The 21,956-nt window shown below is 40.8% G+C and overlaps 1 protein-coding gene across 4 annotated transcripts in view; it reads left to right on the plus strand.

The window, feature by feature from the left end:
* The window catches only part of PIAS1 (protein inhibitor of activated STAT 1), a 143,339-nt gene that overhangs the window by 77,642 nt on the left and 43,741 nt on the right, over positions 1 to 21,956 (plus strand). For all 4 annotated transcript variants that reach the window (XM_008268843.4, XM_051822324.2, XM_051822325.2 and 1 more), the window contains exons 3-5: positions 16,738 to 16,822; positions 17,088 to 17,135; positions 21,622 to 21,712. In XM_008268843.4, coding sequence (XP_008267065.1) covers positions 16,738 to 16,822; positions 17,088 to 17,135; positions 21,622 to 21,712 — 224 coding nt within the window. The remainder of the gene's footprint in view (positions 1 to 16,737; positions 16,823 to 17,087; positions 17,136 to 21,621; positions 21,713 to 21,956) is intronic.

Consider the following 21,956-nt stretch of genomic DNA (forward strand, 5'->3'; position numbering starts at 1 on the left):
GTGAGAAATATCCTTTACCTGTTTGTTCAAGAGATGAACTTGGACTCAGGAAGTGCATTGAAAACAGGACTTTCTTATCATTCTTGCATGATTGGGTGTCTGAAGAGCAGTTGCAGCAAGCGATTTATATCCTATCAAGCTGGTTACTCCCCGGTTCCTCATTGGCTGAGTACTGTGGGACATATAATCTTCTTGGAGGTTTCCTAAGTTACAAAATTACCTTCCCCATTCCTTCTCTGTACTTTAATTTCCTCTTGTGAGTTGCCTACTCGGTAGCATCCTGTTTGCCTAATGAGTTTTGCTACATCTGCAAGTCAGCTAACAGTAATTTTCCATTCTGTGTTGAAAATGGACCACCAAGGGCCGTCATTGTGGCTTATCGGTAAAGCTGCCTCCTGCGGTGCTGGCATCCCATATGGGTGCCAGTTCAAGTCTTGGTTGCTTGACTTCCGATCCAGCTCTCTACTATGGCCTAGGAAAGCAGTAGAAAATGGCCCAAGTCCTTAGGCCCCTGCACCTATGTGGGAGACCCGGAAGAAGCTTCTGGCTCCTGGCTTCAGATAGGCCCAGCTCCAGCTGTTACAGCCATTTGGGGAGTGAGCCAGTGGATAGAAGACCTCTCTCCCTCTCTCTCTCTGTCTGCCTCTGCCTCTGCCTCTCTGTAACTCTGCCTGTCAAATAAATAAATCCAGTCTTTAAAAAAAAAAAAAAAGAAGAAGAAGAAGAAAATGGGCCACCAGACATTTTCTTCTAAGGGGCTGGCGTGCTGCAGTAGGATAAGCTTCTGCTGGTGATGCTAGCATCCTGTATGGGTTCCAGTTTGAATCTTGGCTGCTCTGCTTCTGATCCAGCTCCCTGCTATTGCATCTGCGAAAGCAGTGGAAGGTGGTGTATGTGCTTGGGCCCCTGCACCCGTGTAGGAGACTTGGATTAAACTCCTAGCTCCTGGCTACAGCCTGGCCCAGCTCTGGCTGTTACGTCCATTTGGGGAGTTAACCAGTGAATGGAAGATCTGCGTTCATACGTGTTCTCTCTTTGTAACTCTGCTTTTCAAAAATAAATAAATAAATAAATAAATAAATAAGAAAGCTTTGCCTATTAGGATGTACTAGCAAAAGAAACTGTAACTCTCAAGGAATTAAGCCCTTCAAGAATGACTTGTGAACTACAAGAGAGGAATGAGGACAAGGGAGTTCCAAATGGCAACTATTAGATGGTTTGGAACTGTGCCAACTGAATGAGTAATGTGAGATTTACCCAAACTTTGAAGTGAAATATAATCCTAGAGGCTGGTGAGCTACTATTAGCAAATGACAATGGAAAAAACTGTTCACAGTAGTGGTTCCAAGACATTTTATAAATTCTGTTTCTTTTAATTATGTTATTTTGGTTATATAGAAAAAATAATGTGCTACTAGCTTAATTTGAATGCCACATCAGAATAGTAGATGCTCTTTATGTAGTAGGGAAACAAACAGAAGCCTTTGAAACAGAAGTGATAAGATCATCACTGTGTTTACTATACTATCTAATACTGTGTACTTCTTTAGAAGAGTAATGGTCACCGATTTTTCCAAACTCAGCACTGTGGCATCTGCAGTGGCTCCCCTTCATTTTGTTTCTCACCCAGCTAAATGATCCAGCTAGAGGAATCCTGAGAAAGTGGGATTTTATTTTCTTTGTTAGAATCTATGACAGTTGAAAAGCTTTGAAACTTTTTTCTTATAAATGAAAAAAAAATTTGAAAATTACATTTTGAAATCCAGGAATATTTTAACATGCAAAATTCTTTTTTTTTTAAAGATTTATTTATTTAGGGCCGGCGCCGCGGCTCACTAGGCTAATCCTCCGCCTAGCGGCGCCGGCACACCGGGTTCTAGTCCCGGTTGGGGCGCCGGATTCTGTCCCGGTTGCCCCTCTTCCAGGCCAGCTCTCTGCTGTGGCCAGGGAGTGCAGTGGAGGATGGCCCAGGTGCTTGGGCCCTGCACCCCATGGGAGACCAGGAGAAACACCTGGCTCCTGGCTCCTGCCATCGGATCAGCGCGGTGCGCCGGCCATTGGAGGCTGAACCAACGGCAAAGGAAGACCTTTCTCTCTGTCTCTCTCTCTCACTGTCCACTCTGCCTGTCAAAAAAAATTAAAAAAAAAAAAAAAAGATTTATTTATTTATTTGAAAGTCAGAGTTACACAGAGAGAGGAGAGGCAGAGAGAGAGAGAGGTCTTCCATCTGATGGCTTACTCCCCAATTGGCTGCAACAGCTGGAGCTGTGCCGATCCAAAGCCAGGAGCCAGGAGCTTCCTCCGGGTCTCCCTTCTGGAGAACTGGATCAAAAGTGGAGCAGCTGGGTCTCGAACTGACGCCCATATGGGATGCCGGCGCTTCAGTCCAGGGTGTTAACTTGCTGCACCACAGCCCGGCCCCAACATGCAAAATTTTTAATAGAATTCTAATTTCCTTAAAAAAATATGGATTTACTCTTCTGGGAGATGTTTTAATATTAAAATCACTGCTCTTATGTAATCATCTTTTTTTGTTTATGTCCATCTTCTTGAAAGGCAGAGTGACAGAGCAGGATCTTCCATCTACTGGTTCACTCCTTAAATGCCCCCAACAGCCAGGGGTGGGCCAGGCTGAAGCCATGAGCCCAGAATTCCATCTGGGTCTCTTACATGGGTGACAGGAGCCGAAGCACGTAAGCCATATTCTGCTGTCTCCCAGGGTGCATTAGCAGGAAGCTGGATTGGAAATAAGAGTACCAGGGACTCTAACTGATGCTTTGATAGGAGATGCACACATTCCAAATGATGGCTTAACCTGCTGTGCCACAAGACCCACTCCTAATCTCATTTTTTGGTCTATATATCATATCATACGAGGGTCCTTCACCAAGTTTGTGGGGAAGATGGAATTAAAAGATAAAACTTATTTTGATGCAGAGAATTTGTAAAAAAACCCATGCATAATTTTTAAATATACTTCTGTAACTTTCAAAGGGCCCTCATATGCATGGCTTTCAAATTTTTTTGCACCAAAATAAATTTATTTTTTAGATTAGGAAATATAACAGAGTTGAACCTAGAAAGCACCTTGTATAGCAGATACCCTCGCATGGGATATCATGAAAAGAATCCTCCCCTTTGTTAACACAGAAGAGTGCACTCAAGGAACCACTTTGCTTAGAAACTGATTTAAAATAATTCTGGACCACTTGTGGAAATGTATCCATATGAACCTTCAAGAGTGGCATCCAATTAAGTATATTTTGTAGTATATATTGAAACCTTATTTATGCAGGAAACTTGGATGATTTGTGTCTTCAGTGAGTTTATTGATAAAATGAATTTGATATACCTTAACTAAAACCATGCTTAATTGTAAATGATGTTATTACTTGTTTGTACCATGTTTACATATTTTTTTTTGAAAGATTTTATTTGTTTATTTGAGAGGTAGAGTTAAGGGCAATGAGAGGGAGAGACAGAGAGAAAGGTCTTCCCTCAACTGGTTCAATCTCTAAATGGCCACAATGGCCAGAGCTGGGCCAATCTGAAGCCAGGAGCCTTTTCCAGGTCTCCCACATGGGTGCAGTAGACAAGGGCTTGGGCCGTCTACTCTATCCCAGGCCATAGCAGAGAGCTGGATCGGAAGAGAAGCAGCCGGGACACGAGCAGGTGCTCATATGGGATGCTGCTGCCACAGGCAGTGGCTTAACCTGTTATGCCACAGCGCTGTCCCCGTTTACATATATTTTTAAGTAAAAGAACACAGGTAATAAAGATTAGACATACAATAAACCAGTATTGCTAACTAAAAGTGTTAATGTATATATTTATATGCACAAGAGTATGGAAAAAAGTAAAAAATCTACCAATAGGATGTTGCTCTGTTTCTTTATGGTCTGAATTTCATAATTTTATAATTCTTCTTGATGATGGTGGTGGGGAAGTTATTTCATTTTTGAGGGGGCCGGCACTGTGACATAGCGGGTAAAGCCACCGCCTGCAGTACCGGCATCCCATGTGGACACCAGTTCAAGTCCCAGCTGCTCCTCTTCTGATCCAGCTCTCTGCTGTGGCCTGGGAAAGCAGTAGAATATGGTCCAAGTCCTTGGGCCCCTGCACTCGTGTGGGAAGACCTGAAAGAAGCTCCTGGCTCCTGGCTTCGGATCAGCGCAGCTCCAGCTGTCGCGGCCAGCTGGGGAGTGAATCAGCGGATGGAAGACCTTTCTCTCTGCTTCTCCTCTCGCTGTGTAACTCTGACTTTCAAATAAATAAATAAATGTTTAAAAAAAATTTGAAATGAGCCGGCGCCGTGGCTCAATAGGCTAATCCTCCACCTTGCGGCGCCGGCACACCGGGTTCGAGTCCCGGTTGGGGCGCCGGATTCTGTCCCGGTTGCCCCTCTTCCAGGCCAGCTCTCTGCTATGGCCAGGGAGTGCAGTGGAGGATGGCCCAGGTGCTTGGGCCCTGCACCCCATGGGAGACCAGGAAAAGCACCTGGCTCCTGGCTCCTGCCAGGATCAGCGCGGTGCGCCGGCTGCAGCGGCGGCCATTGGAGGGTGAACCAGCGGCAAAAGGAAGACCTTTCTCTCTCTGTCTCTCTCTCTCACTGTCCACTCTGCCTGTCAAAAAAAAAAAAAAAAAAAAAAAAATTTGAAATGAAAACCAAATTGGGGAATTTTAGAGAATGTGAATTAGGTTGTTACTCTCGTATTCTGTACATGCTGATGACTGTGACCATGTGAAGAAGTGAAATATATTCTGTAAAGGGCAAGCTGGAAGTTAGGAAGATCCCACCTTTAATTGTGGAGGTATAGAGATGGCCTCGTCTTGGGCTCATTTCCCACAGTTGTGACTTTTGCTATTTCTTAGGGTTTTTTTTTTTAATTCAAAAATAGAAATGAAGAAATTGAGGGGTCAGATGGAGTTGTTTTAAAACATCGGTGCTCATCCCCTTTTTCTCTCATTTCCTTTTTTCTTTGGACAATGATCTTGACCTCTTGTCTTTTAAATTAATATGATTACATCACAGATTCATGCATTTTCAGTTTTAGGCATTGTATGTTTCTCTTCCCACCGTGGAAAAGCAGAGTTAGACTTACAATCCATCCTTAGCACAAATCCATTTGTTTCTTGATTGCATATAGTTCTTGGGGGGGGGGGGGTTAAGTTGTCCTGTTACGATTATGTAAATAGTTTTTGTGGCAAAATAATGTGATGAACTGTTTTCCTTTCTTGAATACCTTTTAATTTTCCCTGAGTTTAATAATGGTCATTTTCTTATTTTTCCTGTGTATCTATTCATCTCTCATTTATTCTCAGACTTTTAAAACTTGTATGAATCTCATTAAAGTTCATAAGCATAAGTAGTTCTGCCAGCTTCATCTTCTATAAGAATTTTTCTCTCCAGAATACTTAGGATTCTTTTTTGTACCAGGGTTCTGCAGTTTTATTGTCATTCAGGTCAGTTCCAGCCTGTGTATTGGGAATACCATGGTAATTTGGAAACTCGTTCTTTATTTTGGGGAGATTTCCTTGAATTATTGCATTAATGATTTCCTAGCCCCTTCTCACCATTTTTTTTTTTTGCTCTCCCTCCCTCTGGAATGGCTGGTCCCAGACTCTCTGGTTCTCTGTTCTCTTCATTGCTTCTTTGCTGTGCTTTCAGGGTAGACTTCCTCAGTTTTATTTTTCTAGCCATTCTGTTGAGTTTTTCCTTTCCCAAGGTTTTTTGCTCCCAAAACATTTTTGTCTCTACATCTACAATATTAATTGTTTCATAATTTCAGTCTCTTATTAAGGTGGGTATTGTTAATTGCTTTTTCGGAGTTTTTGGAAGTGTTTTAAATCCCTACATAATCTCTGTTCCTTGCTACTTTTTCTTCCTTACTGTTATTTTGTTTTCTGTCCCGCATTATAACTTCCCTCTGATATTTGGTCATGTTGACACTTCGCATCTGTTCACTTTTCAGCTTGGATGTACTATCAGTGTCCAGGGGCCCAGTTTTAGTTTTGGGTTTCCTGCTGAGCAATGCTAATAGAATTTTGCAAGAAGAGGACGAGCAATCATCCAGCTGTCCAGAGAGGAGAAAGGGACATGGGAATCTGGTTACTCCACAGATTTTTCAAGGAAGTCTTGTTATTTTAGTCATCTTTCCCCTATTTCTAGAACTAGTTTCCATCTTAAAATGGTTCAATTCTAATTCACTCAGCTTTTCTACCTGCTTGGGACGAGTTTTTCTTAGATAACTTTTTAAATCCCTCACACGAGAACATCTTAAAGTTTCTAGTTTCCACACTTTTCTTGAGCTCTTTCTCCCATCCTGCTAATGAGTTTATTCTTTCAAAACAAAAAAGCAAAACAAGTGAGCAAGCAAAAAAGCCCTTTACTGACATTTCATTGGAATTTTAGGAGAGAGCAAAAGTAGATGCATGAAGGGACTTCAGAAACTTTGTAGAAAAGTGGGATTAAAAGGTGTTTGTTGGGGCAGTGTTGTGGCATAGCAGGTAAAGCCGCTGCCTGTTTCACCACTGTCCACCATGGGCATCACATCCTGGCTGCTTCACTTCCAATCCAGCTCCCTGCTAATGACCTGGGAAAGCAACGAAAGGTGGCCCTAGTGTTTGGGCCCCTGCCATCCGTGTGGGAGATCTGGAATAAGCTCCCGACTTCAGCCTGTCCCAGTCCTGGCTGTTGTGGTCATTTGGCAAGTAAACTGGCGGATGGAAGATCTGTCTCCCCCCGCCCCCACTTTGACTTTCAAATGAATTAAATAAATAAATAAATAAATAAATAATTTTGGCACCAAAATATTTTTGAAAATCCATGCATAGCGTTTTTCTAAATTTTTTTAAAGATTTATTTATTTGTTTGAAAGGCAGGGCTACAGAGAAGCAGGGACAGACAGAGAGGGAGAGGTCTTCCATCCACTGATTCACTCCCCAAATGGCTGCAATGGTTGAAGCTGAGCTGATCCGAAGCTAGGAGCCAGAAGCTTCATTCAGGTTACCCACACGGGTGCCAGGGGACTTGGGCCATCCTCTACTGCTTTCCCAGGCTGTAGCAGAGAGCTGGATCAGAGGTGGAGCAGCTGGGACTCGAATTGATGTTCTTATGGGATGCCAACACTGCAGGTGGTGGCTTTACCTGAAAACTCTAGGTATGTACTAAGCCAGCAGTCCTTACCAGAATTGATTTCTCTCTCCTTTTAGATCTTTTATTTGGTAGTTCAACTTTTAGTAGTTTAGAATGAATTCTCAACCACACATTTCGAATCACCTGGAAAGCTTTTGAGAATGACCAGTACTTGGATCTGAAAGATTATTCTAATGTATATGAGAATCTCGATCTGAAAAAAATTTTGAAACTGGCAAAAGGCCACAATTTCTAAAAATATTATTATCATCAATTATTAGAACTTAATATGTTGGGATCAGTGTTGTAGTGAGTGAAACCAGTAGTGCCTGTGATGCCGGCATCCCATATGGGTGCCAGTTTGAGACCTGGCTGTTCCACTTCTGATTCAGTGTACTGCTAATGTGCCTGGGAAAGTAGCAGAAGATGGCCCAAGTGCTTGAATACCTACATCTATGTGGGAGACCCGGAAGAGGCTTCTGGCTCCTGGCTCTGGCCTGGCCCATCCCTAGCCATGTAGGGTGTCTCTCTCGTCCCACCCCCCTTTCTCTGTAACTTTACCTTTCAAGTAAATAAATAAATCCTTTAAAAAATCTATTAGCATTATAAATTCTATTTCAAACATTTTAAATTCTGCTAGAAATATTAACTTTTCTTAATAGAAATTGAGAATGAATTTCTTTGAAGGGTCTGTTCTTCCTTGCATTCCATTAAACAACATTATAGAAGCCAAATCTTTATTGGAAATGGAAAATCCGTAATTCTGTAGAAACTCCAATTAGTAGTGTACAGGATAACTTGAGGATCAGTCATGGAATGCACCGTGAGTCTAGTTAAATTAGAAAAAACAATAATGGGGCTGGTGCTGTGGCACAGCGGGTTAAAGCCCCAGCCTGCATCCCATATGGGCGCTGGTTCGAGTCCCAGCTGCTCCACTTCCTATCTAGCTCTCTGCTGTGGCCTGGAAAAGCAGTAGAAGTTGGCCAAAGTCCTTGGGCCCCTGCACCCACATAGGAGACTTGGAAGAAGCTCCTGGCTTCGGATTGGTGCAGCGGATGGAAGACCTCTCTCTCTCTCTCTCTCTCTCTCTCTCTCTCTCTGCCTCTCCTTTTCCTTGTGTAACTCTGACTTTCAAATAAATAAATAAATCTGAAAATATATATACACACACACTATGGTGTGTTTACATGTTTATTAAATTTTGTTTCATAAATATGAGAGGATACCAATATTTCCAGCTGTCTAAAATATTTATGAAACTTCATGTACACTTTATCATAAAGATAGTGTCCAATTCAAAATAGGAATTTACAAAGTTATTGCTCTGAGTATATTAAAAATTTTTTTAGTAAGGTCAAAAAATAAATTTATGAAAGCAGGCTTTACATAGTCAAAAGAAGCATGTGTGCTTTTATTATTAAAAGGTTAAAGAACCAAGAATTTAGTTTAAAATTTAATGAAAATAAAGACAGGAAGAAAAAATTCAAATAAAAGTAAAAATTATTTTAAATTTATATATATATATATAAAACACTTACAGATACTAAAGTAGAGAATTCTGTATATATATATTGCAGTGAAAAGTTATCCCTCAAAATCAGATTGCAAGATAATTATACTTTTAACACATATGTTAGTTAAAGACAAAATTTTTCAAATTTCAGTGTTTTTTTTTCTTCCTTGGTAGATGCAACAAAGATTGCAGGATACTTTTTGTTTTAATCACATAATATTGTTGAATTTTTTATAGTGATTATTATCTATAGTGTATAAATGGAAAAAAAGATATGTCCATTTTGAGGGGGGTAAATGCAGTATTTCACCACGTTGAAACAGGGAAAATAGCAGGATTAATAAACCTATAAAAAGAAAAGACCTCAGGGCTGGCGCTATTGCATAGTAGGCTAAACCTCTGCCTGCTGCACCAGCATCCCACTTGGGTGCCGGTTCATGTCCTGGCTGCCTCTCTTCCAATCCATCTCTCTGCTTGTGGCCTGGGAAAGCAGTGGAGGATGATCCAAGTTCTTGGGCCGTTGCAATCATGTGGGAGACCTGGAGGAGGCTCAGGTCCAGCCATTGCCGCCATCTGGGGAGTGAACCAGCAGTTGGAAGACCTTTCTCTCTGTCTGTAATTCTGCCTCTCAAGAAATAAATAAAATCTTAATAAAAGACTCATAAAAAGATACAATAAACTATTGGTAAATAAAATTAACTACAGAGTGGATATACAAGAGCACATCAGAAAGCTTATGGGAAATTGCAACTAAAAGATAAGTTTATTTTGGTGTGAAAAAATTTGAAATCTATGCATAGTTTTTTCTTAATGCACACTTTCCATGAACTTTTTTTTTGAATACACCTTACATGCATGAATCACATTATTTATAATTTCACTTAACTGAATTTTCCAGGAACTTGTTTATTTTGAAATTCTTTATTTGAAAAGCAGGTGAAACAAAGACATACACACATGTACACACACACACACACACACACACAAAATCTTCTACTCCTGGTCCACTGTCCCACGTACCCACAGCAGCCTTGGACAGGTAGAAGCCAGGAGCTGGGAACTCAGTCTGGATCTCTTTATTTCAGCTGGAATGCAGCTGAGCTGAGACTTTAGGTGTCCCAAGTGGTATCTTGACTGCTGTGCCAAATGCTCACCCCATGAACTTTGTTTTCTTTAATCTTTATTTATTTGAGAGACAGAAAGAGACAGACAACAGAGGACCTGCCTGCTAGTTCACTCCTCAAATAACCTCAATGGCCAGTGCTGGGCCAGGTCTCCCCACATGGGAGAACCATCACCTGTGGTTTCCCAAGGTCTGCCTCTGCAGGCAGCTAGACTCAGGAGCTGGAGCTCGGGGACTGAACCTAGGTACTCTGATACAGGATGTGGGCATCTTAACTGGCATCTCCCCATAAACATCTTGAAATTCCCATGTAAATCGCATAGAAGGAATATATGTATGCAAATATTAGAATAAACCTCAATAAAATTTCCAAGTATATTAAACATTCCAAATATATATCCTTAAATGTTCCTTTTAAAGAAAAATATAAAACTGTACTTTATTTATTTATTCTTGATAACTTGAATATCATCAAAAAAGTACTTTTAAAAGGAAATAAAAACAAAAATTCAGGATGATTTATTTGCTGATGAGTTCTTTAAAAACTCTTTTCTGGGGACCAATGCTGTGGCTTAGCTGGTAATGCTGCCTCCCGTAGTACCAGCATCCCATGTGGGTGCCAGTTCCAGTCCTGGCTGCTCCACATCCCATCCAACTCTCTACTATGGCCTGGGAAAGCAGTGGAAGTTGGCCTATTTGCTTGGGCCCCTGCACTTAAGTGGAAGACCCAGAATAAGCACCTGGCTCCTGGCTTCATGTTGGCCCAGCTCCAGCCAGAGCTGGAATACCCCACTTGGGGAGTAAACCAGCAGATGGAAGAATCAGTCTCTCTCTCTCTCTCTCTCTCTCTCTCTCTATTTCACTCCTTCCCCCCGTCCCTCTCCCTCTCCCTCTCCCTCTCCCTCTCCCTCTCCCTCTCCCTGTTTCTATAACTCTGCCTTTCAAATAAAATAAAATAAAATAAAATAAAATAAATAAAATAAATAAAAAACTCATTTCAGAGGCAGATAATTTCTGTTTACTACAAAATGTTCTTAATTATTAAAATGCAGTCAAGCCAAAGGTTAAAAACAGAGTAAAGATAGAATTTTTAAAAAAGATAATCATTCGGGGCCGGTGCTGTGGCGCAGCAGGTTAACTCCCTGGCCTGAAGTGCCATATGGGTGCCAGTTAGAGACCTGGCTGCTCCTCTTCCCATCCAGCTCTCTTCTGGCCTGGGATAGCAGTAGAAGATGGCCCAAGTCCTTGGGCCTCTGCACCCGCGTGGGAGACCTGAAAGAAACTCCTGGCTTCTGGCTTCAGATTGGCACAGCTCTGGTCGTCGCGGCCAATTGGGGAGTAAACCATCGGTTGGAAGACCTCTCCCTGCATCTCCTCTGTCCGTGTAACTCTGACTTTCAAATAAATAAATAAATCTTAAAGATAATCATTCATTTTCAATTTAGGATTTTATTATATTCCTTTAAATTATTAACTAGTAAAATGTATTAGAATACCGAAAAAATAAGTTTATTGGAAGAATCTTTTAGTGACTTAATATTGTAAATATTTTAATTCACTGGTATGAGGACCAATAAGGAAATAGCTCCAAAATAAAATTTTTGTGGGTAAAAATTTAATATGTGGTCAGAGAAGCACACGTATATAGAGAAAAGTCAAGAAATGTTTACAAATGGTGTTAATATCGCTAAGAAATTTGGACTAATAGAAATTTAGGCTCTTTTTAATATCATATTTGGCGTATAAATTCCAGGTGGCTTACATAATTAAATAATTGGAAACAACAAGCCAAAGAATTTAATTGTGGATTTGTTTATTTTTTTAAGATTTTTATTTTATTTATCTGAAAGACAGAGAGGGAGGGAGAGAGAGAAATCTTCCATCTGCTGATTCACTCCCCAAATGACTGCATGGCTGGAGCTGAGCCAGCCCAAAGCCAGGAAACAGGAACCTCTTGTAGGTCTCCCATATGGGCACAGGGGCCCAAGCTTGGGCCATCCTCTGCTTGCTTTCACAGGCACATTAGCAGGAGCCGGATCAGAAGTGACTTTTTTTTCTGTGCCAGTAGTGCTCTATAAACATGGAGAACATTCCTAAAACCCCTGGACCTTCTGTAAGAGGTGTGGCAAGCACCAGAAGAAAAGGGGGCAAGTGATCCAGTTCTAATCTTCATCTTATGTTTTGTTAGGAAAACTAAAAGAAGTGGAGCAGCCAGGACTTACACCACAATGCCAGCCCCGAATGACTTTACATATGAGCATAAAACAACCATTCAGAAATCAGTCTTATGATGTGTCAAGATTCATAAAAATCTCTGTACTTTTTGAACCTGGAATCTCACAGATGAGAATTGATCCAAAGAAAATAAACCACCCCCTACCTCCAAAAAACAAACCTATAAAACCAAAGATGTTATGGAGTTGTTTAAAATAATGAAAAATTAGAAACAACCTAAGTGACTACTCAGGGAAATAATTAAAAATTTAATGCACACCCTTATGAAATGCAATAATTAAAATGTGATCCTAGAGATTGTGATTAGAAAGTGTTATCTGGGGTAATTTTTTAAAATAAGCTTTCAAATTGGAAGGAAATACACAAAAATGATAAGCAGTTATGATTATAGTTCATTCTTCTCCTGTTTCCTGTGATCCAGTAGTCAGTAGTCAGTGCAGCACCGGAATCAGGGGGACTGACAGACCTGAGAAGAGCGTGGACTTGGGAGATGGGAGACATGCAGGTCTGAGTTTCAGGTCTGGCTCTGCTACCTACAACTTAGTCATTTAACCTTAGGTCCACCGTCTGAAAAGGGGGCTCATCTCTTCTTCATGATTGTGAGGATTGGCAGTTACTAATACAAACATCGCAGCTGTAATACCGTGACAGCTTATAAGCAGCTGGAGGTCTCAATGGCTAACAACTGGTTTTCAGCCCTCACTTTCTTACCTCCAGGGGGCAGGTTGGCAGTGGCTTTGCTCTGTCTTCTCTTCCCTGTGGAATCAAGACAGCAGGGAAGGGAAGGTGGTAAAAGCACAGGATGGACCTTAAACATCTGTGTGACCGTGGCACACTCCTATTTCAGTGGCCCAGGTTAACCTCCGTGGTCTTGGAGGTCCAGTTCTTTCATGAGGATGGGACATACAAAAGGCAGCATATTTTTTGAACAAATAATTATGCAATGAGAGAGTATGTCCAGGTCTGCCACTTTAATAAGGTTATGCAGAGAAAGAAGATCAGGACAGTGAGTAATTCTGAAGTCTTACTGGGAAGACTGGGAAAGAGAGTCGCTGGAGGGGGCCGGGGAAGCTGGGTGGTCACTGGAGAGTGAGTTCAGCCCAGTGCTGAATGACATCAGTGGGTAGAAGTTACAGCACTGTATGCAAATGTTTTGGTTCAGTATGGAGGCATAAAAGGAAAGGGAACAGAAAAGGAAATTGTTGGTTGTTTTAAATATGTTTAACTTCATTTGCATTCTACTGAATAGCCCTGAGAAGAAAGCAGAGAGTAGATGCTGGGGAGGGAGTATACGAGGAGATTGTTATCCAGTACAAAAATACAGTGCAATAACCAGGGGCAAAGCCAGGAGCCTGGAACTTAATCTTGATTTGTCTTTGAGTAGTAGGGACTCAAATACTTGAGTCTGCTGCCTCCTAGGGTGTGCATTAGCAGGAAGCTGGGTTGGAAGCGGAGAAGCCAGGCCTTGACCTGGGCACTTTGACATGGGATGCAGGTGTCCCAAGCACCAAACATCTTCCCCTTGTGGGTCAATTTTTAAAAATAATAAAAAGAGGCCGGCACCGCGGCTCATTAGGCTAATCCTCAGCCTTGCGGCACCGGCACACCGGGTTCTAGTCCCGGTTGGGGCGCCGGATTCTGTCCCGGTTGCCCCCCCTTCCAGGCCAGCTCTCTGCTGTGGCCAGGGAGTGCAGTGGAGGATGGCCCAAGTGCTTGGGCCCTGCACCCCATGGGACACCAGGAGAAGCACCTGGCTCCTGCCATCGGATCAGCGTGGTGCGCTGGCCGCAGCGCGCCAGCCGCGGCGGCCATTGGAGGGTGAACCAACAGCAAAGGAAGACCTTTTTCTCTGTCTCTCTCTCTCTCTGTCCACTCTGTAAATAATAATAATAATAATAATAATAATAATAATAAAAAGAACACTATCAGTGTGTGTATGTGTGTATGTAGTTATCAGAGGAAACAGTGAATAAGTACCTAAAGTCACATGGCAAATAAATAGCAAAACCAGTTTGGATTCCAGGTCTGTATAATTTTATGTGGGTTTTTTTTGCTTTTTAAAAAATTTATTTATTTATTTGAGAGGTAGAGTTACGGACAGTGAGAGAGAGAGACAGAAAGCTCTTCCTTCCACTGGTTTACTCCCCAAATGGCTGCAATGGCTGGAGCTGCACCGATCCAAAGCCAGGCGCCAGGAGGAGCTTCTTCCTGGTCTCCCACGATGGTGCAGGACCTGGGCCAACTTCCACTGCCCTGCCAGGCCATAGCAGAGAGCTGGATCAGAGGTGGAGCAGCGGGACTCGAACCAGCACCCATATGGGATGCTGGTACTACAAGCAGCATCTTTACCTGCTACGCCACAGCGCCAGCCCCTCTATATAAAAAACAAAACTATAATGTCTTCACTGGCATATCAGCAGTTAAACCTAGAATTCACATAGTGTGAAAGGCACTTTTCCAAATAAATGGTAGCAACCCTATGAGCATTACAATCCATCTGTGACTAGAGATGTAGATAGGGATTGTTATTAAGTAATAAACCTGCTCTCTGTGTGTAGCATAAGGCAGCTGCTTATTTCAGTCATATCTTTTCCCTCTAAAACTGTGTGTGTCCAAAACCTAACTGTAGTCATAGATTCTGAAATGAACCTGAAATTTTGCCTAGAAAATAATAAGAATTTTTGTACTTGGGAAATTATTTTAGCACTGTTTTAGAATGGAGCCAAAGATTTAAATTAGGCTACTGGACTAAAATCTTACAAAAATGTCCTCTAAGAAGCAAAAGAGATAGTTACTTGCCTTGCCTGACAAGGGAAACGTTTGCTTTCCTCCATTTCTGGTTCCTAGTTATCAGCCATTACCAGATCGATGTTTCCCAATGAAGATAACTTTTCTGGCTGGGAACTAACTGGTCCTTGGTAATAGGTTGTTTAAGAAAGAACCTTCTCAGTGCACACAGTGCAGAGATGTAAATGTAGCCTTTCAAAGATGCTCCTGTATTGAGATAAAATTCGAGGTAGCGGTGCTCTTTGCTGCTTTCCTCTCATGGGGATATATTAGTATACAGATGTTTTGATGCAACGGACTGCGGTTTGGGTAGTAGTTGTGAAGGAAGTGTTGCTTGCAGGGAACATCAAATCCATTTTAAGCCAGAGATTAAAACAGCCAACTTCAGCTGCTTTTTCAGCACAGGTCTTAAGTAACCCATGTGCCAGGAGCCCCTTTCTAATTCTTAGTGATTCTTTTTTCTAGAAAGTGAACCTGGAAAAACACATTTCTTAAATTTCTCTGTTGCTTTACTCATTCATTCAGTGTTTCTTTGTACCAAGCCCTTGAGGAAATGGTAGTAACAGGAGGGATACTGACCATGATTTCATTTACCGGGTTTAAATGCCAGTACCAGCACACTGTAAGGCTCCCTGCTCTAGACTGACCTGTGCTTGCCCAACTGCTTGCTCCTTTCTCTTTCCCCACCACTCTGCTTCGTCTTTTTATTCTTCTCTTCTTAAAACTCTTCTGTATTCGAAATGATGACAAACAAATTTTGAAATCAAATCATCCAAGAATAGGAGAAATTATATGTGATATTTATGGTGTAACTTGCATTGTGGGGCTGGGCATCATCACACAGTACAAGGTGAAGGCGCTACTTGTAACACCAATATCCCATACTGAGCTCCAGTTCAGGTTCTGGCTGTCCACTTACAGTCTAGCTCCCCACTCATATGCCAAGGACGTCTGTAGATGATGGCCCAAACATGGACCCTTGCCAACTGCATGGGAGACCTGGATAGAGCTGGAAGTTCCTGACTTGGGTCTGGCCTACCCCTGGCCATTGAGGCCATTTGAGGAGTGAACCAGTGGAGTGGAAGATAACCTCTCTGTCTCTCTCGATCTCTTTTGTTGCTGCCTTTCAAATAAATAAAATTTTTAAAAAAAGAATTTGCATAGAATAGTAAAACAGGAGTTGATAAAAATCTTAATTTGCCTTAATGACCAAATGCCATGTCAATTATATAGGTCTCCAGGCAAGTACATGTGTTACTGAGCTCAGAAACCATTATTTTTTTAAGATGTAAAAAAAATTATTTATATGAAAGAGTGACAGATTTGGCGGGATGGGGACATCTTGGAGCTCTTTCATCCACTGATTCACTCTGTAAATGGCTGCAACAGCGAGGGATGAGTCCAGCTGAAGCCAGGAACCTGGAACTCCATCAGGTCTCCCATGTGGATGGCAGAGGCCCAAGTGCTTGAATATCTTTTGCTGCTTTCTCAGACTAAGAATTAGCAGGAAGCAGGATCAGAAGTAGAGCAGCTGGGACTTGAACTGGCATGCTGACATGGGATGCCTGTATCGAAGGCAGTGGCTTAACCCACTATGCGACAACAGAAAACGTTGTCTTTAAATGGATTAATATTATTGTAAGAAATATTAGTATCCATGTGTTTTTTATATAAGTGTGCTTTTTAGATGTAAACATTTATATGCTTAGATAATTTTCTATTGTCTTTCTTCACTTATGTATTTTCTGAATTTGAACCCCAATCTTATTTCTAGAATTAGCTATTTTTGTGATAACCAGCCCCTTTTTTATTTTTCAGTGCTTTAATCACCTTATTTCATCTCTAGAGTATGTCCCCAATTCAAGACATGTGAGTGTGTTTGTTGCTGTTGCCTTCTCTGTTGATGAATTTAAAAGTCATTAAAATTATTTTTATCTTCTTTAGCATCAGACAACAGTCAGCGCTTTCGAGAAACCTGTTTTGCATTTGCATTGACACCACAACAAGTGCAACAGATCAGTAGTTCCATGTAAGTTGTCTTCAAGTTTAACTTGGAATTTGGCCTTTGAATTCAGTCCTGCCTATTATAAGTAGTTTTAAAAAGCAGTATATTAGGTGAGAATATTAATGTCACAAATATTAGAATTGAAAATATTGTAGTGTGTTAGTTACTCTGAGGATAGGTATAATGGATAACTTGAAAAAGTTTACTGGTGTAACAGTGTCTTTGAATCAACTTGAATGAGCATATTGTGAAAATTATGGAGTTGTAATTCTCACTCTGTCTGTTCTAGGGATATTTCGGGGACCAAATGTGACTTCACAGTGCAGGTCCAGTTAAGGTACAGTGCCGACTATAGTATATATCCAGATTTTAGAGATAATATTCCCTAAAGATTAATTTTTAAATTTGCCTTGTTTTCAATAAGTGCATTAAAAATACTGAGTTCAGTTATTCAGATAAGCGAAAGCATTCTATTGGGCAATATCCTAATTTTTTTCCAATTTAGATTTTAGTACAGCAATTCATATATATCACCACATTTCTCTACTCTAGTTGCTCCCAGTTGGTTAAGAAGCTCCAGCTAATAATATCTTAATATCATAGTGGTCAGCTCTTTAGAAAAACCAAGTTTTGTAAAAGCAAGGACTTTATCATAAGAGGCAAATTATTCTAGGTAAGGGACTAATATTTAACTCTACAGTGTTTCATGAGCCAGCAAACACTGAAATATTCTGATTCGCTTTGTCCTGTTTTTTAAACCATTAATTTAAATATGCTCTAATTGGAAACTCTATATGTCACATCTCTTCAAAATTTTTGGAGTTAACACAATTTTCTCACGTGGCCTCAATAGCTGCCTCTTACTCAGCTTTCCTTAGCCCACTCATTTCTTCTTAGAATGTCTAATCTTTTATATTAACATGCCTCTCTCTTACATAAGCCAGTCTCATTCTGCTCCTGCTATTCATTGACCATGTAGGAACCTGAGTGCTCCATATTGTCCTTTTCTTTCTTTCTTTCTTTTTTTGTACTTTTTTTTTCTTTTTTCCATATTGTTCTTTTAAAAACTTTGTTTTATTTGAAAGAGAGACAGAGAGAAATCTCCCATTTGCTGGTCCACTCCCATACTGTACGCAACAGCCAAGTTCAAAGCCAGTAGCTGGGAACTTAGTTTGGATCTCCCATGTGGATGACAGGGACTCAACTACTTGAGCTGCCACATAGCAGGAAGCTGGGCTCAGGAACAGAACTCCAGCTGAAACCCAGGGACGCTGATAAGAGTTGTGGACAGTCCCAGAGCAGTGTCTCAGCTGCTGCACCAAGTGCCCACCCTCCACACTGTTCTTGCTGTCATAGGGGTAGAAGAGAACTATGAGACAGTTGTTTTCTTCAGTAAGTTTTTCCTTGTTGTGGGGAGGATAAATCACACAGATAGTGTAGTCTTGATAATCAGACACTGAATTTAGTACATAAATAATTGTCAACCAGCTAGTAGGTCAGAAAAAAGATGAAGTGGAAGCACTTGCCCAGCCAACACCTGCTGGAACTGTGTCAAAACCTCAGATCGAGGCCTGCAGGCAGTAAGGTGAAGACAGTGAGAAAGCAGAGGAGAGCTCAGGTCAAAGATGCTAGCAAAGATACAACGGTACTTGCTGTCTTTAACACCATAAAACAATAGGACAGAATCTTACCCCAACAAACTGATGGAAATCTGTTGGTTTTGGAGGGACTGACAAACATGATTCTGTGTGGAAAGTGTACTTTGTCCTGTCAGGGACAGACAGTGAGGATGACTGAATAAAGGATGAAAATATGATGCCTTCATAAGTAATTACATACTGCTGTAACCTTCTTTACTTCCTGCCTTGACAGTTTATGTTGCCTTTTGTGCTTACTAGTGTGTGGTATAATCCTTTAAAACAGTGTTTTTCAGACTGTTGCATAGAGCCACCCTTAGAGGGGTACACAAACACACTGACCCAAAGCAACCAAAGTAGAGGTGTTTTTATCTTTTTAATTAGTTTTGCTTGTTTGGCCTTCTTGCTTAATTTTCACTTAAAGAAAGAGACCTCAAGACCACAATAAACCTTGGAAACCAGAGCTCTAGAATTGAAGATTTAGGTACTGTCCTCAGTGTTTTATAGGAATATACATCTGTTCTGTAAAGCTGCAACATTCCGAAGGGAGGCTATCTTTCTAAGAGCAGTCAACTGTCTAATTCAGAGATTCCAGGGGAGTATTGATAGTTAAAAATGTTTTAGCCATTTTTAGAAAGATTTATTTATTTTTATTTACTTGAAAGGTAGAGAGACAGAGAGATCTTCTGTCCACTGATTGACTCTGTAAATGCCCATGATATCCCAGAACTCCATCCAAGTCTTCCACTTGGGTGACAGAGACCCAGCCGCTTGAGTCCTCACCTGCTGTCTCCTGGGGTGTGCATAGCAGGAAGCTGGATTGGAAGCAGAGCTGGGACTTGAACCAGGGCCGTCCCATATCAATATCAGATGTGGGTTGACTCTTAACTGCTCTTCAGCCATTTCTAATACAAGTTTATTTCTAGAACTTGGTGAACAGATGAACCATTTTGTTTTATATTTGGTAATTGTTAGGTGGTTCTTTGTGTTTTAACAAAATAGTTCCTCTCCTGCTACAGATGCCCCATTACTAGGTCAGAAACCCTAGTGTATTATTTAAGTTAAGAATATATGCCCATCTCGTAGCCTAATTATAAATGTTTACCTAAAGAATGAATTAATTTGGTCAGAATTAGGGTCAGTGTTTGCATTTATGTACCTGTTCACTCTCTTCATTTCCCCACCTGCCATGTGAACTGCTTCACAGAAACTTTCTGCTTTTTTCCCATTTACCTTCAGTTGGTTGGGTAGTTTATATTTTCAGTTTTTTACTTAGTTGAATAGGAGTCGACTTGTCATATTATTCTTTTCCTGAGCTTTCGGCAAATAGGGTCCAAGTTTCAAGTTACTCACTGCATTGGATTAGTCGATTAAAAGCTACAGCATGCTTTCATTTTGCAGTATAAAGATCTAGCCTGTTGGGCTGGCATCATGGCATAATAGGTTAAGCCTCTGCCTGTGACTCTGGTATTCTACTTGGGCACTGGTTCAAGACCCAGCTGCTTCACTTCCGATCCAACACTCTGCTAATGGTGCCTAGAAAAGCAGCAGAATATGGCCCAGGTGCTGGGCCCCTGCACCTACGTAAGGGACCCGAAAAAAGATCTAGGCTCCTGGCTTCTGCCTGGCCCAGCCCCGGCCATTGGAGCCATTTGGGGAGTGAACCAGCTAGTGGAAGATCTTTCTCTGTCTGTCTCTCCTCCTCTCTCTGTAACTTTGCATTTCAAATAAATTACCAAAAAAAAAAAAAGATCTCCCCGTTGTAGAAGTTTCTACTAGGGTTCTGTGATGTGGCCAATGCTGTAGCGAAGCCAGCATCCCATATGGCACCTGGCTGCTCCACTTCTGATCCAGCTCACTGCTAATGCACCTGGGAAAGTAGTGGAGGAGGGCCTGGGTGCTTAGTCCCCTGCACCCACATGGGAGACCCAGAAGAGACTCCTGACTACGGCTTGGCCCAGTTCTGGCTGTTGCAGCCATTTGGCCATGGGGCCAGCAGATGGAAGACCTCTCTGTCTGTCTCTCCCTTTCTCTGTCTGTAACTCTGCCTCTCAAATAAATAAATAAATCTTTAAAAAAAAAAATAGTGATCCTGTTCAGTTTTGACATCTGTTTGCCAAGTTTATTTCTGAAAAATCTTTGTAGGCCGGTAGTTAACTTTTTTATAGAACCCTAGTCCTCTTGATTGATGCAGGTTATGGATTATTTTTCCTGAAAGATGTATATATACTGTTCTCATAAAATTTCACATAGACAAATTATGTTGTTTTGTGAACCATGCCCACACAGATTCCATGGCCTGGAGGGAAAGACCTCACATCGTAGGTGTTGAGAGATGTTTGCAGATGTTGAGTGTTTCACAGAATATTCTTTCCACTGTATAACTCAAAAGTGCTGTGAGAGTTCTGTAAAGGTGGGGATGAGCTTCAGATGTATATTGGGAATAAGAAGTAAAAAGAATAGATGTCTTAAATAACAAATTCTTGATCTATTTAGCAGAGAATAAAATGAGAAGTTACAAATTATCTAGCTTCCTTGGTTTTCCCAACAGATTATGCTTGTAATTTAGAAACATTGTTTTCTTGCGGTTTCTAAAATAATATTTCAGATTCCTGTAGCTATAGCTTAAATAATGTTTAGCACCTTCAGTTCTTAAGGAATAAAGGGAACCTTGGCTTACTGGACAGAACTTGATCCTGTACATGAATTTATAGCATGTTCAGTTTTTGGTTTTTTTTTGCTAAGAATCAGTAAAGTAGTTCGTAGGCAAATAAATTTCATAAATACTGCATACTGTGTCTTCCTGTTGGAGATTTGTAATGGATACTAGCTGTTAAAACCTCTGAGAAGTTCTGTGTTAAGCTTAGTTTCATTATTTTGCTTTGGGAAATTTCTTGTTCATTCAACTACAGAACCTTTTTCTTTCTCTTAACACCTGTTAATATCCACAGAAAATAATGCTCCTCATAGCTTGTTTAAATAGATGATTGGCACATGTCCTGATTGCTAAAACTCTGCATCGTCAGAATTCTGTATTTTAGGGCAGTTTACATATGCTTATTCATCATGTAAAATGTCTAGTTTTTGTAGTTTTTTTTAAGTTGGCTATCTTTTAGATTAATTATTGAAAAAAATTAATGAAGTCATCCTTTAATAAAAATCTTAAACTTGTCCTTTATTGTTTAGGTTTTGTTTATCAGAAACCAGTTGCCCGCAGGAAGATCACTTCCCACCTAATCTTTGTGTGAAAGTGAATACAAAACCTTGTAGCCTTCCAGTAAGTCCTAAAAGCTAATTTTTAAAATACATTGCTAGCATAACTCATTTATAAGTCATCATAGCTATTGTTCATCATAATCATTCATTAAGAAGACAGTTTCATTTTGGATATATATTCATGTGGCTGAGCTAAACATTTATACCAACTCTGTACAGTTAGGTGCTGTGTCATTAACTGTGGAGACAAATCTAGGATTTGGAGTTGGGCGTGGAAGCCTTAGTGTTATATTGGGTTTTGGGGG

This window comes from Oryctolagus cuniculus, chromosome 12 (genome assembly GCF_964237555.1).
Source record: "Oryctolagus cuniculus chromosome 12, mOryCun1.1, whole genome shotgun sequence".
Taxonomy (NCBI): Eukaryota; Metazoa; Chordata; class Mammalia; order Lagomorpha; family Leporidae; genus Oryctolagus; species Oryctolagus cuniculus.